The sequence below is a fragment of the Nomia melanderi genome, chromosome 6 (assembly GCF_051020985.1).
Source record: "Nomia melanderi isolate GNS246 chromosome 6, iyNomMela1, whole genome shotgun sequence".
Taxonomy (NCBI): Eukaryota; Metazoa; Arthropoda; class Insecta; order Hymenoptera; family Halictidae; genus Nomia; species Nomia melanderi.
In genome coordinates this window covers 19,047,127-19,061,437 of record NC_135004.1, presented here as the reverse complement: position 1 = coordinate 19,061,437, position 14,311 = coordinate 19,047,127, and the positions used below count along the sequence as shown (strand labels likewise).

The 14,311-nt window shown below is 53.0% G+C and overlaps 1 protein-coding gene across 1 annotated transcript; it reads right to left on the bottom strand.

Annotated features, from left to right (window-relative positions):
* Nucleotides 1–308: 308 nt before the first annotated feature.
* Nucleotides 309–13,795, bottom strand: Rbp (RIMS binding protein). Its single transcript, XM_076368447.1, has 16 exons — nucleotides 13,410–13,795; nucleotides 11,229–11,395; nucleotides 10,589–10,905; nucleotides 10,288–10,462; nucleotides 9,724–10,215; nucleotides 9,279–9,597; nucleotides 8,621–9,207; nucleotides 8,341–8,467; nucleotides 7,778–7,986; nucleotides 7,087–7,491; nucleotides 6,443–7,004; nucleotides 6,115–6,342; nucleotides 5,790–5,998; nucleotides 5,482–5,709; nucleotides 5,092–5,353; nucleotides 309–500 (listed from the first exon to the last, which is right to left on the bottom strand). Exons 1-16 carry the CDS (start codon nucleotides 13,447–13,449, stop codon nucleotides 466–468), a joined length of 4,362 nt encoding a protein of 1,453 aa, XP_076224562.1. The 5' UTR covers nucleotides 13,450–13,795; the 3' UTR covers nucleotides 309–465.
* Nucleotides 13,796–14,311: the final 516 nt, after the last annotated feature.

Below are 14,311 nucleotides of genomic sequence, written 5' to 3'. Positions count from 1 at the left end.
GGCCCTGTACTTTGCTGCTGCTGTTGCTGCTGTTGCTGGGATTGTTGGCCTTGAACGGGATTCGGCTGCGCCTTGGACTGAACCGTCGGCAACACGGTCGGAATTCCCCTGATCGGTTTGCTCGTACTCTGCCCACCCTGCATCGTCGAACTTTGATTCGATTGCTGCTGCTGCTGCTGCTGCTGCTGTTGCTGCTGCTGTTGTTGGAGTTGCAGTTGTTGTTGCTGCTGCTGCTGCTGCTGCTGCGATTGAGCCTGCTGGAACTGCTGGCCTTGCGGTCCGAATCCCGAGCCTGGTTGCTGGTACCCTTGATTCTGTTGCTGCTGATAGCCCTGATTTTGCTGGTTCGGCGGCTGCTGCTGCTGCTGCTGATACGGCTGATTCTGCTGCTGTTGTTGTTGCTGCTGATAGTCGGGTTGCTGTTGCATGTGCTGTCCAGGGACCTGCATTCCTCCCGGCGCGGTGCTACCACGATTGATCACGCCTCCCCTCCCCTTCCCCTACAAAATAAACAGGGCAGACGGTTATGAAAATCGCTCGACGTTCCAGTCGCGCACCTCGAATTCGATTCTCGTCCAAGTCTCTACTTGCTCGTTACTCGTTACGGTCGATCTTTCTATTTCCGCAGATTCGTATCTTCGCATGGTATTCGCATAATACGCAGAATTCGCGCAATTTTCGCGCAATTTTCGCGCAATTTTCGCGCAATTTGATGCGCACAATTCGCACATCGAATGTTTCCGACATCCTGAAAGGTGTTTTACCAAAGTGTCTCTCGTCGCAATGGGCGACGCGCCGGGTCCTAAGGACGGACGCGGCTGCTGTCTCTAGCGTGACACGGGACTACCGTTCGATCCTCAAGATTCGATCGCAGTCTAACGCTTTGCGAAGCTTTACGAAGCATACGAATATCGCGCTACGTCTACAACCTTTGGACGTGAAATGGGACGACCCGTGGGGCGACTCTCGTCGATGCGAGACCACATCTCAAAGACGCAAGCGTAACTTTCTCGGACACGTCGATGGATCGAAGGGAGAACTACGAAAGCGAGTACGAAAGCGGGTACGAAAGCGAGTACGAAAGCGAGTACAGAAGCGAGCACGAACAGTCAAATGAGAGAAGCGCTCAAGAATTTCGATGCCAGTCTTGATCGTGAATCGCTACGTTTTCCTGCTATTGTACGTGTGCTTACGGCCTACGGCCTACGACCTACGACCTACGACCTACGATCTAGAATCTACGATCTACGATCTGCCGGGTAGAGAAGGTACACCGTTCTTCGATTCCACGATACCGATACGCGTTATCGTTATCCGATCGCCGGGGCTTTAGTTTCCCCGTCTTCTCGCTGGACAACGAGTTGGCATCGAACGTGCTCGTAACCGAGAGCGGTTTCGAGCGGAGTTACGTAAAGCACGCTTGCAACAGGGAATTACATTTTTCCAGCCGAAACGTAAATCCGTTGGGATAACGAGGATAGCGATAACTCGATTATCGGTGATAATTTAGTTAGAAAACACTCGACTTTTCTCGGTATCCTGGTTCTCGTACGCGCGTGGAACGCGTACGCCGGTTTCACTCTATTCTATGCGCGCAACGATCCGATGTATTCGTTGCGTCGAGATTCCATCGCGCGTTGTCTCGTTAAAAACTCCAAGTCGCGCGCAATTGCGTCTCTTCGATGACCTTTCAGATTTCCTTTTCGAAACTCGCACAGCGAGACGATTATCGCGATGGACGATACGAAGATGTCGGTACGGCGAAGACAGAAAGGGAACGAGGGGAAAAGAGAGAAGGTGGAGGGACGGAACAAAGAGAGGGAGAGAGAGAGAGAGAGAGAGAGAAAGAGAGAAAGTAAAGAGATAGAGAGTAAAGACGAGAAAGGTAATAGAATCGAAATATCGTAGAGAAGAAATTGCTGCGCAAGGATTCGTAGCACGTCGAAAAGCACCGGTGAAAAGTTTCGGATAGAGCAGTGAACTCACCTGCTGTTGAAGGTGAAGTGGTACGGGACCTTGCTGATGGGCACCCATGGGAGTGGGCCCATGTTGGTTGGACGTGGTTACAGTCGTGTAGCTGTGGTGATTCGCTTGTTGGTACGCTAGATGCGGTGGATTGTTTTGTTGATGTTGGAGTTGATGTTGTTGGTTGTTCATTAGTGATGGTTGTTGTTGTTGTTGTCTAGAGTCTAAGTGACAGACAGGGACAGACACAGGCACAATGCAGGCATCTAGCAACAGAGAAGAGAACAGAACCGTGTTGTCATTCATGGCGCATTTACTTTACTTTCGAACGAACATTCATGTACGCGGTCGATTCGTATGTACCATGTAACGCTTCTCCAACGCATTTGGGCAAATTTATATCTTTATGTTCTTTATGATCTTTCAACGTTTCCGCCCTCTCGTTTTCTCTTTCTTTCCGGGCTTTCCCTGCAACCGCTTCGCTCTCGTTTTCTTCCCCTTTTCTTCCCCTTTCCTTCCCTCTCGTTTTTTCCCCCGTGGACGTTAAAGAACAAGTTGCATCGAACAGAGAGACGAGAAACGCGAGCATCGGCCGAGAGTTACCTGGCGCGATAATCGTTCCCCATTCGAGTTTACGCGTGAAAACACGAAATGCGATGGAGCGTCGTCGAAACAGACTCCGACCAACGAATCGTTCAAACTTTCGCTATTTCAACGTTTAAATGGCCAGCTTGACAACACGACACGAACGACAATCATGTGACACGACGACCATCGACCAGTTCAGGCACACAGAAACAGATTATATCGTTATAGAGTAGACGCTATATACGTTTTCCATACTGTACTCATATATAGCGTATACGTGACATATATGTATATATACGTACACGTATCCATGTATACGAACGGATGCTACATCCTTGCGCGTACCGTACGTATACACGCGCGTGTAGGTATGTACGCACATACGCATATACGCATATACGTATATATGTATACATACAATAGATAGAGGAAAAATATATGCACATAGCACATACGCATACATATATCTATATATACATGTATATGTGCTATGAAGGTACGTACGCGCGTACGCATGTATGTATGTATGTATGCATGTACGCGTGTATGCATGTATGTATAGATACTTAGTAGAGAACACTGAAAGCGGCTTAGTGTTTTATTTTATACACATGTATCGTAGTATATATACTATATACCGTATAGTATGTATACTGCGATATGTAAAGAAATGGAAAAATAGAGAGAAAAAGAGAGAGAGAGAGAGAGAGAGAGAGAGAGAGAGAGACAGGGAGAGAGAGAGTGTGTGTCAGTGTTTATGTCAGAGAGAGAGAGAGAGAGAGAGAGAGAGAGAGAGAGAGAGAGAGAGAGAGAGAGAGAGAGAGAGAGAGAGAGAGAGAGAGAGAGAGAGTGTGTGTTTTGGATGTGTATGTAGGTAAATAGAAAGATAGATAATTAGATAGACGGAAGATGGAGTTACAGCGATGCTCGCTTAAATTCCAGAGAAATTTGCTCGCCTTAATTCCACTGCACCAACCCTACTCTTCTCCTTCGTTATTCGCTGCCTCGAGTTCAGAGTAACGTGAATACAATGAGGGGTATAAAGACGGACACAGGTCAAAGAGATACCGCACGCCTCGAATATAAACACGCGACGAAGACAATTTCCGTTGCAATAGTTTTAGCTTTACCTTCTCAGTCTCAGAGATAAATTCAATGGATTCGACTAGATTTGAGAAGGTAAGGTTGAAATTGCTGCAATCGAAACGTTGTCGATCGCAGGTTTCTATTCGACGGGTGCGACGTCGCTTTCGAGTCCCGCATCCGCTCACCGTATCTCGCTATAGGCAATTCCTGGAAGCAAACGGGTTCCTCCTGTTTCTTCCGCTCGGTTAAATTCCACTGCTGCGACCGAAAATTATGGAATTTAAGCGAGCACTACTGTAGATAGAAAGACAGAGAGCAATACACGAGTTGCATACGACAACAATACACGAGAGGTTTCAAACGGAAACGGGGAAAGGAACGGGATGGGAAGGGAAGGGAAGGGAAAGAGAAAAAAAGAGAAGAGAAAGTAGCAAGTACAAAATTGTTAAAATTAGTTTGACGTAATCGTATCTCGCGATCAATACGAGGAATCGACAGGTATTACGGGTAATCTAGTCACTCGACCCTTTACGTATCGTGACGATATCGAAGGTTTCTCGAGTTCCCAGAGATTGATCGTCGACGAACCGTTTAGTTAAAGGTGAAACACTCTATGGAAAATAAGCACCGAGTTTGCGCTCGAAACATCGAGCATCGCGTCGAGATTTTCCGTGAAATCTCTGATCGTAGGAAGTCCGACTCTTCGATCGGCGGCGTGTCGGGAGAGGCCTGAGCTCAACGGGTTCGGACGTGTCTGGACGTGTCTGGACGTGTCTGGACGTGTCTGGACGTGTTCGGTTGGGTGTTGTCGGGTCTGGAGTGGTCTGGAGTGGCCTGGAGGGGTCTGGAGGGGTCTGGAGGGGTCTGGAGAGGGCCGGTTCGGGTCGAGCCACCTAGGTACATACATCGCTACATCGCTACGTGTACGGTTGCGTGACCCTTCTGCCTGTCGTCTGGCACACCTGATTTCGTGTCTCGTGTTGTTCGCCGTTTACACGCGCGTGTTTCATTCACACTGACCACCGTTCGTTCTCTTGCGATGCCTCGGACTCTCTTCGAGTCGGTTCCCTCGAGTTTTCGTGGTTTCATCGATCGATCGTTTCTTTGGGTTGCTCCGAATTCGCCGAAATAAACGAACGACCTCGCATCCGGTGGAAGAGAGTGCGCGCCAGTGTGAATGCGTTTGACCATTTCAATTCCCCGAGCCAGTCGAACGGATTCTTCGTTCACGACAAGGGACTCGAGAGAGGTTCTCGGTAGATTTCGATATTCCGGTGAATCCCACTGCGGCTGGGCTGTGCGGCTGGTCTCTCGTGTCAGGAAGGTCGGCTCTCGGTTCACGCGGCTCGAGGAACGCTATTCGTCGGACGGCGGTCGCTAAACGCGAGAACAGCTGTCCCCCTCTCTCCCCCTCTCTCCCCCTCTCTATCTCTCTCTGTTTCGGGCGTTTACCTTTGTTACGTCGATGTCCGGGCGGCGGTGGTTCCCGAGGCGGAGGAGGCGGTCCTCTCGCCCCGAGGCCCTGACTCTGACCGGGGGGTCTCCTGCTGCCCGGCGGAAGTTGGCCCTGCGCCGGCTGGTCGGGTGCTTCGGTGAGGAAGTTGCTCGGAACTAAACCGCGAACGCCGTTCAATTCGCCCATATAGAATCCATCGTCGTCTAGATCACCGTAAACGTAAATCTCGTTTCCGGCCCGAAAAGTCAACTCCACTTGCTGCGAACGTATCAGAAAGAGAAAAACAAGTGCGAACGAGTATCGATCACGCGGACTCGCGGGAAACGGCCGAAGGATCGTAGCAGGCTCGCAACATCCTGGGAAACGATCGGAAAACGACGTCTTACCGAGTCGACGTTTGGCGACAGTTCGTGCGGATCGTAGTCGTAGAGCGCGATCATCTTTTTCACGGGCATGCTGGCGTAAATATCTCCCCATCTGCTTCTCCTTCCGCCCTGGCCCTGCCCCGGTTGATTCGGGTCTTCGATCTCTTGCACCATGTTGCAAGGAATGTATCCCTGTCTGCCGCGACATTCTCCCCAGTAAAACCCGTCCGCGTCTTTCTCGCCGTACACCTACGGAACGAACGCATTCGTGACAACGGTCGGCGAACGAACGCACGCCTCGAACGCGTGAAAACGAAACGAACGAGGACCTTGATCGTGTCGCCGTTCGAAAAGGAGAGTTCGTCTTCGCAGGCGTCCGGGTTGGGCGACATGGTTTTCGGATTGTAGTCGAACAGCGCGACGAACCACCGAATCCTCTTGTTCATCTGCTGCCCGCTGCTAGACGGATGACCCGCTCCGCCTTGGACTTGCATTCCTCGACCACCTCGATACCCGGGACCTCTGCCTCTTTGGTTCACTGCGCCGAACAAACGAATAGAAAGAAACGCGATTCTCGTTTCTCCGCGATGGAGAACGCGCGGTTTCGGGAGGTTCGGGGAACCTCGAGCGAGCGAGGCAACGCGAACCGCTTACCCGATTGTTCGTAATAAGGATCCTGCGGTCTGGCTCCGGGGCCGCTGTGAACGCCGGGACCCATTCTTCCGGGTCTATGGGTTCCCGCCAATCCTTGCTGTCCCATCTGTGGACCGTAACGAGAATGAACAGCGTGGTGCAACGGCATGCCTCGACCTCTACGGGACGGATCGTCCTCTTCGCTGTAATTCGCTTCGCTCGCCGAGTCTTTGGTGATTTCAGGAACTCCTACGCGACAGTCGTAACGCGTGCAAAGTGTCGTCGTCGAGAGAGAGAGAGAGAGAGAGAGAGAGAGGAAAGCGTTCCCGTGAAAACGAGGTTCTCTTACCCATGTGAGACATGCTCTGGCCGGGGTAAATCTCCTTGTCGGACAAATTCTCGTCGGTCTCGATGATCACTTGGCCGTGGACGTCGACCCTCGGGGCAGCGTGCCTCCTCGCGTGAGAGGGCACCGGAGCCGTCGAGTACCTTTGCCCGACGCTGCTCATGCGCAGCCTGTTCGGGTCGTCCGGCTGGCCCGCGACGGAGGATTGCGGCTGCCCCTGGTCCTGCATGTGTTGGATGGATCCGTGTTGCTGGAGGTGAGCCGCGGTGCCGACCGCGGTGCCGGCGGTGCCGCCGGTGCCGCCGCGCAGCACGCTGCACGGAATCGCGGTGGCGCAGCTGTCTCCCGACTGACTTTCCCTGCTTTTCGTTCTCACCGTGATATGTTTCGGATTCAAACCCATCAGCTTGTGAATGTCGACCAGCGCGTGGTCACCGGTGGGGCTATCGACGTCGGTCACCTTCTTCCCATCGGCGTACACCGCGTAACCGGTGACGGCCGAACCGTTTAGGGCAACAGGCTGCCAGGTCACTAGCAAAGTGCCGTCCTGCGGTCCAGCCTCCACCTGCGGAGCAACCACCAGTGTCGTCGAGAAAACTAAAATTATCGTGCGGTAAAAGGCTATCGAGAAGCGTTGCGGATCGAACCTGGATATCGACCGGAGGATCGGGCAGTCCCTTCGGAAGCGTTTTGAAGTGGACGTGGCACGCCAAATTGTTCGCCGTCTGAGTGTTTTGGTCCTCGAAGTGGGTCGCTCTGAGATTCTTCGCCTTGACGGTCACTCTGTAGATGGTGGACGGCGCGAGGCCGGTGATCGTGTGCCTGTAAACGCCGGGCTTCACCGTTCGAACTTCGACGTTGTTCACGCAGACGACGTGCTGATGATTACTGTTGCTCGGCAACCAAGAGATCACGGCGCTGGTGGCGGTTACGTTCGATGCCTTGACGGCGGTCGGGCCCAAGGCGACGTCCTTGCCGATCACCATCGTGCAAGCGGCGTCGCGAGACGTCCTCCTCGAATGTGTCACCGAACGTACGCTTATCCTGTGCGGCTGTATCATCGTGCGTCGCTTCGATCAAATCGGATCGGATCGCATCCTCGCAAAATCGCAAAATCGCAAAATTGCAAAATTGCAAAATCGCAAAGTCGCAAAGTCGCCAAATCGAAGCGAAACGGCGGCGCAGAGGATCCGCGACGATCCGATGCTCTGCGCGCGCCTCGCTTTCGACGCGAATCTACCATCTACTTTCGATAATGCTTCTTCGGACTTGTGGAGCGAACGTAACGACGCGTGAAATAACGCGCTACGAGAGGTTGATCGGTAATCGGTTACGTACCCTGGTAGAATCGACTCCCTCGACGAGCGCTCGAGTTCTCTCGGTGGCTTTCACGGTGACCTTCAACACTCCATCCACGTAGACGTGATAGGATTCTAACTGATGAGTATTATCGGGCGGTGTCCATCCGATTAGGACGCTCTTGTTCAGCTGCCGCTCGAGAGTGAGATGCTGTGGCGCCGGAACTAGGTCCGAAAACAGGTAGACTTCTTCAGGAAAAAAAAGACAAGACAAGCCTAGCTGTAGCTAAGAATCTTTCGCTATCTAGTTTGCTAAGCCATCCTAAATCTGTCGAATCGAATTGACACAAACGAGAGGAAACGAAACGAAACGAAACGAAACGAAACGAAACGAAACGAAACGGAACGAAAAGAAAGAGGGGAATCTGCCTATGCAACTACCAACTGCAAATCGGCGAAAAAAAAATGGCAAGAGCGTACGAGTTGTAAAATTCTGAAACTTAAGCGAAAGTTATCGTTGGCGGAACGACGCGTCTATTACTCGGTACACGGAGCGTATCCGATGGATAGCCATGCACCCCGATGAGACGAAAGCGTACCAACCTGGTGGTTCTTGCTCGTCCTCTTCGGCGATGTTGTCCAACTCGGCGTACGCGGAGAGTTCCGCCTGTCGGTTTCGGTTCCCTTCTTCGAGCGCGGCCAATTCGAGGTCTATATCCTGCAGAAAGCACTGGAACAACGAGGAACGGAAGATGAGGATCGCGGCCGCGGGACTCGGTCGGGTCGGTGTGGACGCGAAACGACGCGCGAGACACGGCGAAACAGGCGAAATATAGTTGCGGCGGCGCTGTGCGCGTTAACGATACTTCTAAGGATTGCTCACATTGCTCACTTGGGGAATATTGGTGGAAGCGGAATCGTCGACGTCCCTGAGACCCAAGACGGCCTGGTGGAACTCCAGAAGATCGTCTCCGACCAATTTCTGAACAAAGTTCGTGGGAACCAGGCCGCGTCTACCATCGAGAGATTCCGCGTCCAGAAAGCCGTCCTCGTCGGGTTGACCCCAAACCAGAAGGTAGTCGCCGCCCTGCACGGGCAGCTCCGCCTCCGGATTCTCGTTGGGCGAATGTTGGAAAGGCTCGTAAGTGAATCGAGCTATATAGACGTAACATTTGCCTTTGCCGGGTATGTCCAGCATATCTACTTGGCCCTCGGGTATGATATTGTCGTTGGTCAGGCGATCCAGAGGATTCGCGAGTATACTGCTGGGTATCTTTGGCATCTGCCTCGAACCGAGATAGTGATGAGTGCCGGTGGCGGCCGCGGTGGGCGAACTGGCGCGCAAACTTTGCTGAATCTGCTGAATGATGGCCTGCTGTTGAAGTTGGTTCGCCTGAGACTGGGCAGAGAGTTGCTGCATCGCTTGCAGCGGATCGCTTATCGTTTGCAGCAAACCTGTCGAACTGGTGCCTGAAAAACACGCGAGTTTCCAACACGTCTCGTCTCTGCCGAGAGAGCGTCGCGTCGTCGTCGAGCGTTACCTGAGCCGACGCCAGACGCGCCGAAAGCGTTGGTCCCGAGTGTTCCGACGGTGGAGTAGGTCGATCCGCTGTTGGCGAAGCTGCTCTGCACGCTCGAAAACGGAAGAACGGTTTGAGGCACGCTGGTCAGCGGACCGAGAGTCGAGTGATAGGAGCTCGTCGAATAGGGCGGCAGCGATGACAACGTGGTTTGCGGAATGCTCGTCTGCGGAACGGAGTAGTTGTGGTGCGACATTTGACCGGTGTACGTGCTCGCTGCTCCCGTGCTATAGGTTCCGTTCGGATGCGACGTTATCGATAAACTTGGGTACGTTGTTGCCTGCGTGGACAACGCGTTTTAGCCTGTTTCTGAAGGGAGACAAAGAGAGAGAGAGAGAGAGAGAGAGAGAGAGAGAGAGAGAGAGAAAGAGGGAGAGAGAGAGAGAGAGTCAAGCGACAGACGTACCTGCTGGCTTCCGTTTAATTGAAACGTTTGAGCGGTCTGAGTGGGCTGCGTGTAATGAGGTATCACGCTTTGACTCGACGACGTCAGGTACGTTGTAGAGGCCGGATGTTGCTGGGGGGGTGGTTGCTGCTGTTGCTGCTGCTGCTGCTGCTGTTGCTGTTGCTGTTGTTGTTGCTGTTGAAGCGGCTGCTGATAGGTTTGCGTATGCGGGTAACTCTCTTGATACTGATTACTCGTAAAGTGAGTGTGCGCTTGTTGCTGCTTCTGCTGCGTCGGCAAAGCACTTTGAGAATGAGAACTTGGCAATTCGGCATGGGTCGGCTGAGGTTGCTGGTACGACTGCAGTTTCTGTTGGAAAACGGGCTGCGACTGACTGGTGGAGAGCGACGGAGCCGGCGGGATCGGTTCGCTGTAGTGATACGGCGGCCCGTTCGGAGTCAACGGCGGGCAACCCGGCATCATCGGCGTCAACGGCATCGGCGAACCTGCGTACTGTCGCGCCGCCACTCGGTTAGGAGAAAAAGTCGCTAGAAAAGAGCCCCTCGTTTACCCTCCGACACTCACGTGACTGATTTGCGTTGGCATTCCCAAGCTCAGAGCGTGAGGATGAGGCGGATGTTGTTGATGCGGCCCGAGGTTCGGCAGGTTCTCCGAACTGGACCGCAGTATGCCTTGCGTGGTCGAAGGCTGTTGCGTGGTGATGGTTCCTCGAGTATGATCCATGTCGTGCATCATTCTGCTACACTCCGAAAAGTCCGATAAGATTAATCGCGGTCGTAACGCGCAACATCGAAGGCAACGACACGCTTGGGTAGGTGTACGTGCATACGTAAAGGGGGGAGAATATTAAAGAACGCGCGCGCACCTATTGTCGTGCTCTATTTTTGCTAATATCCTGTCGATTTCGGAACCAGCCGGTGGCCAAGTAGTCGGAATCGCCGAGTGACCTACCACCGGTCCTCTACTTCGAGCACGTCTCAAACTCGTCAGCTCCAGCGACAACTCCTCGTGCCTGACGATCTGCAGCTCCTTTTTCTTTTCGAGCTCTCGTATCTTGGACTGCAGCGCCTCGACCAATTCCGGACCCTGATAGCGGCCCGCTATCTTCTCGCGTAGCTGGTTCTGCGCTTCCGCGCGTTGCCGCTCCAACTCCGCTTTCCGAGCTTCGGTTTCTCGCATTTGCTGAAAAGTCGATCCGTTTATCTCGCATCCTCGGCTGATCGTCGCGGGTGTCCCGATTCATTTCGAACGAGACCGCTCGGCGTTCGTTTGCCGAAACGAACGAAAGGGAAAACGGTCCGAAAGTCGAGAGTACGCGCAACCGTTACGTGCACATCAATCTTGTACGTAATATACCTTGAGCGGTTGCGTTCCGTGTCCCGCGAAAGCGAACGTGCTCGATTTTCCGACCGTTTCACAATCTCGAAACGAAGCGAAACCGTACTCGCGCTCGATCGCCGCGAAAGGGCATCGTAGATGGGGTAGAGAGAAGAAAGATAACTGACCGGAGGAAGCTCACCTCGAGGATAGATTCGAGAACCGCGTCCTGCATGATGGTGGTTTTCGTGGAGGTGGTAGTCCCGACAGCAGATCCGGTATCCTGCAGCTGCGGAGCCTGAGGTGCCGTGGAAGCGCCACCTCCAACACCACAGCACTGCAACATCCCTGAAGTCTGAAACCCTCGCCCGTCTTTATCACGGCCGGTCCCTATCGATCTACCGTGTATCTAGGAGCTATCTTAATTAATTGGCGGCTTTTGCGGGGGCCAGCCAGGCTGCACACGACGATCCCACGATTAGGCGTACGATTCTCTAGGTGCGAAAAGGAATTCTTTTTTCATCGTGCACCCGTGACACCCTACAATAGCCTACACAGTGCCCCGGTGTATCGACTGAAAACAGTCTGTTACTCGTTGCGCGTCTATACCTGTTCCGACGAAGCATGCATTTCACGCGTCGCGCCGCGCCGCGCCGCTCTCTCGTATAGACGTATTCGCGATCGCCTTTCGCGTCGTTCGATCTTTCGGATCGTTTCTTTCAGAGGAATCCCGTCGACGGCAACGCGCGCGCGGCTGTCGATCGAATCGTCCCAACATTCGAAACAGGTGGTGCAATGCTATTGCCGTCATCGGGGCAACAGGTTCTCGGTTACCGCAAACACCGGGGAATCGTAATTGTTCACGGTTCCGACACGATATTCGTCCGACTCGAGCTCGTCGACGCGACGCGTCGAGTCGAATCGCGAGAGTACCGGTTCATCGTCGACCACCGCGAGACGTAACGTTTCATCGGGACGTGTTCAACCTCGGAATTTTCAACCTCGGAGGGAACAGGAGAGAAAAAGGTTTATCGATTTAGCGAAAAACCTCGTCTAAACATACACGGGGACAGGAATAATCGCGGAATTGGAAATTCTCTCGAGTGGACGTCACCCGCTCGAACCGAATTCTAAGATGAAACTCTGATCCTCGATAGACCCCCTCTTCCGTGTCGTTTCGTTCCGACGATCGGAGAAAGTAGTTTAACCGTATCTTCGGTATGTAGGACTATCCCAGTGCTTTTCGTCCGTCCGTCCGTCCGTTCGACCGACCGCCCGTCCGTCCGTCCGTCCGCCCGTCCGTTCGACCGTTCGTCCGTCCGTTAAATTGTCCATTCACCGCTGCACCCGCGCGGATCGGAACATTTCTTCGTACGTATTGCGAGCGATAAACGCAAACGCGGTTATATACTCCGGAAACGATAGAAACTTAGCGAGAAGATAGCTTCCCTTCGCCGATCAATTCCTCGTGCAGCAAAGATTCGGCGACTGCCGGTCCTTATGGCGAGCATTCTAAACGGTAATGTAACGCGATAAAGCGAGAAGCGCGTTACCTTCCATTTCTCGCTTGACTCGTATCGCATCGTTTCGGTTCCGTCTAAAAATTCTATTCGCGTAATCTGTCGTACGCGAGAATCCGTGCAATCGTTCGAACAAAGTTGTGCAACTCCAGCGGCTAACGAGACACGCGAATCAATTGAAACGATGATAGCTGAACGACGAAGCGAATAACTTATAGGGAATAGGGAGAAATTTCATTGGGACGGGACGGTGAAACACGTTTGAGCGAAAAATTTCGATAGGAAACAAGGAAAACCGACTCTCTCGGAGGCTCCGGATCTGTTCTTCTAGTAGACAAAGAGAAGAGAACGATCGAGTCGAGCGAAAGAATCGGAAAAAGGAGCAAGGAGAAAGCCGAGTGCGTGACACGGAATACGCGTTGGGTGGCCGAAAAAGGAAAGAGACTTTTCGAATGAGTTTCCACCGTTGGTGGTAGCGGGTACGGGTCGAGTGGCGGCACGACACTGCTTATTGATCTCACTACCAATGCTACGTAGCGTATATGTAACCCGGTGCGCACGGTACGCGCACGGAACACCACCGCACAACGATACGTAGTGCATCCACTGTATCACTGTCGACCCTCTCTAATCTATCTTTCAACGTTCGTCGTTGATCGTTACTACGAATCGTTAATCGCGAATCGTTAATCGTTGGTCGTCGGTCGCCTACCGTTTAACGTCTGTCGTCCGTCTATCGCCCCGTCGTCGTCGTCGTCGTCGTCGTCGTCGTCGTCGTTCGCGAGCATCGGCCACTTTGGCACTAGCACCGGCACCTTTTGCTCCGTTCCACCGCGATCCCGATCGTACCGATGTCAACCGACGACACCACTGTCGTCGCCACGATCATCAAAGTTTCGTCGTTCCCGTTTCATCAGCCATGTTTCTCTCGGGAATTAGGTTGTTTCTTTAAACTATGCGATTCTCGATGTCTCGATGTTCCGATGCACCGTATCCGAGGGGGCTACCGATACTCGATAAAAGAAGCAACCCTTTCCGCTCGCCGTTGTCGAGTCGAGACGAGCGTGTCGCGATACATGCTCCTTTCCGTGGTTTCTAATAGCAAAGCACGCGGTTACGAGATTTCCCGAGCGATCGAACAGCGCGAACCGTCTTGTTTCGACACTTTTCTCAACGCACTCCGCGACACATTGCAACGTAAATCCTTCGTTCAGCGAAAATCCACAAAAATCTCTACATACCCCGTTTTTCTTATTCTTTTCCACCCTACTCGATACCAACGAACCTCCCTCTCTCCTGTCCGTCCTCTCTAGTATTCGATCTTATAGAAAATATTTGGTTCTGGTATTGGTTCCGGAATTCCGGTCTCGGTGTCGTTGTCGGTGTCGGTGTCGGTGTCGGTGTCGGTGTCGGTGTCGGTGTCGGTGTCGGTGTCGGTCTCGGTCTCGGTCTCGGATTCGGTTCCGGTTCCGTTGTCGAGATCGGTGATTTCGTTCGGCGAAACGCGCGACACTTACGATAACCGAGTCGAAGCGATTGTGGCAGGCCAGGGCTGCTGCTGCTGCTACCGACGAGCAAACTTCACGGGACTCGCGAGCTTTCTCACTCGGCTATCATCCCGTACAAACCCCAAGATCTGCTCGATCGTGGAAGGCAGGCGGCAGGGCTGCTGGAAAACGGGGGAGGAGGAATGTTCCCTCGTTTGCCGGAGAAAGGGGAAACCGGCGGCTAGTGGGGGAAGACACCGATCT

Excerpts from the sequence above, each read along its gene's own strand:
- Rbp (XM_076368447.1), bottom strand. The coding sequence starts at position 13,449 with ATGATCGTGGCGACGACAGTGGTGTCGTCGGTTGACATCG. Across the intron at positions 10,216-10,287 it reads TGCCAACGCAAATCAGTCAC|TACGCAGGTTCGCCGATGCC; the intron begins GTGAGTGTCGGA and ends GCGGCGCGACAG. Across the intron at positions 6,343-6,442 it reads CCAGAGCATGTCTCACATGG|GAGTTCCTGAAATCACCAAA; the intron begins GTAAGAGAACCT and ends ACTGTCGCGTAG.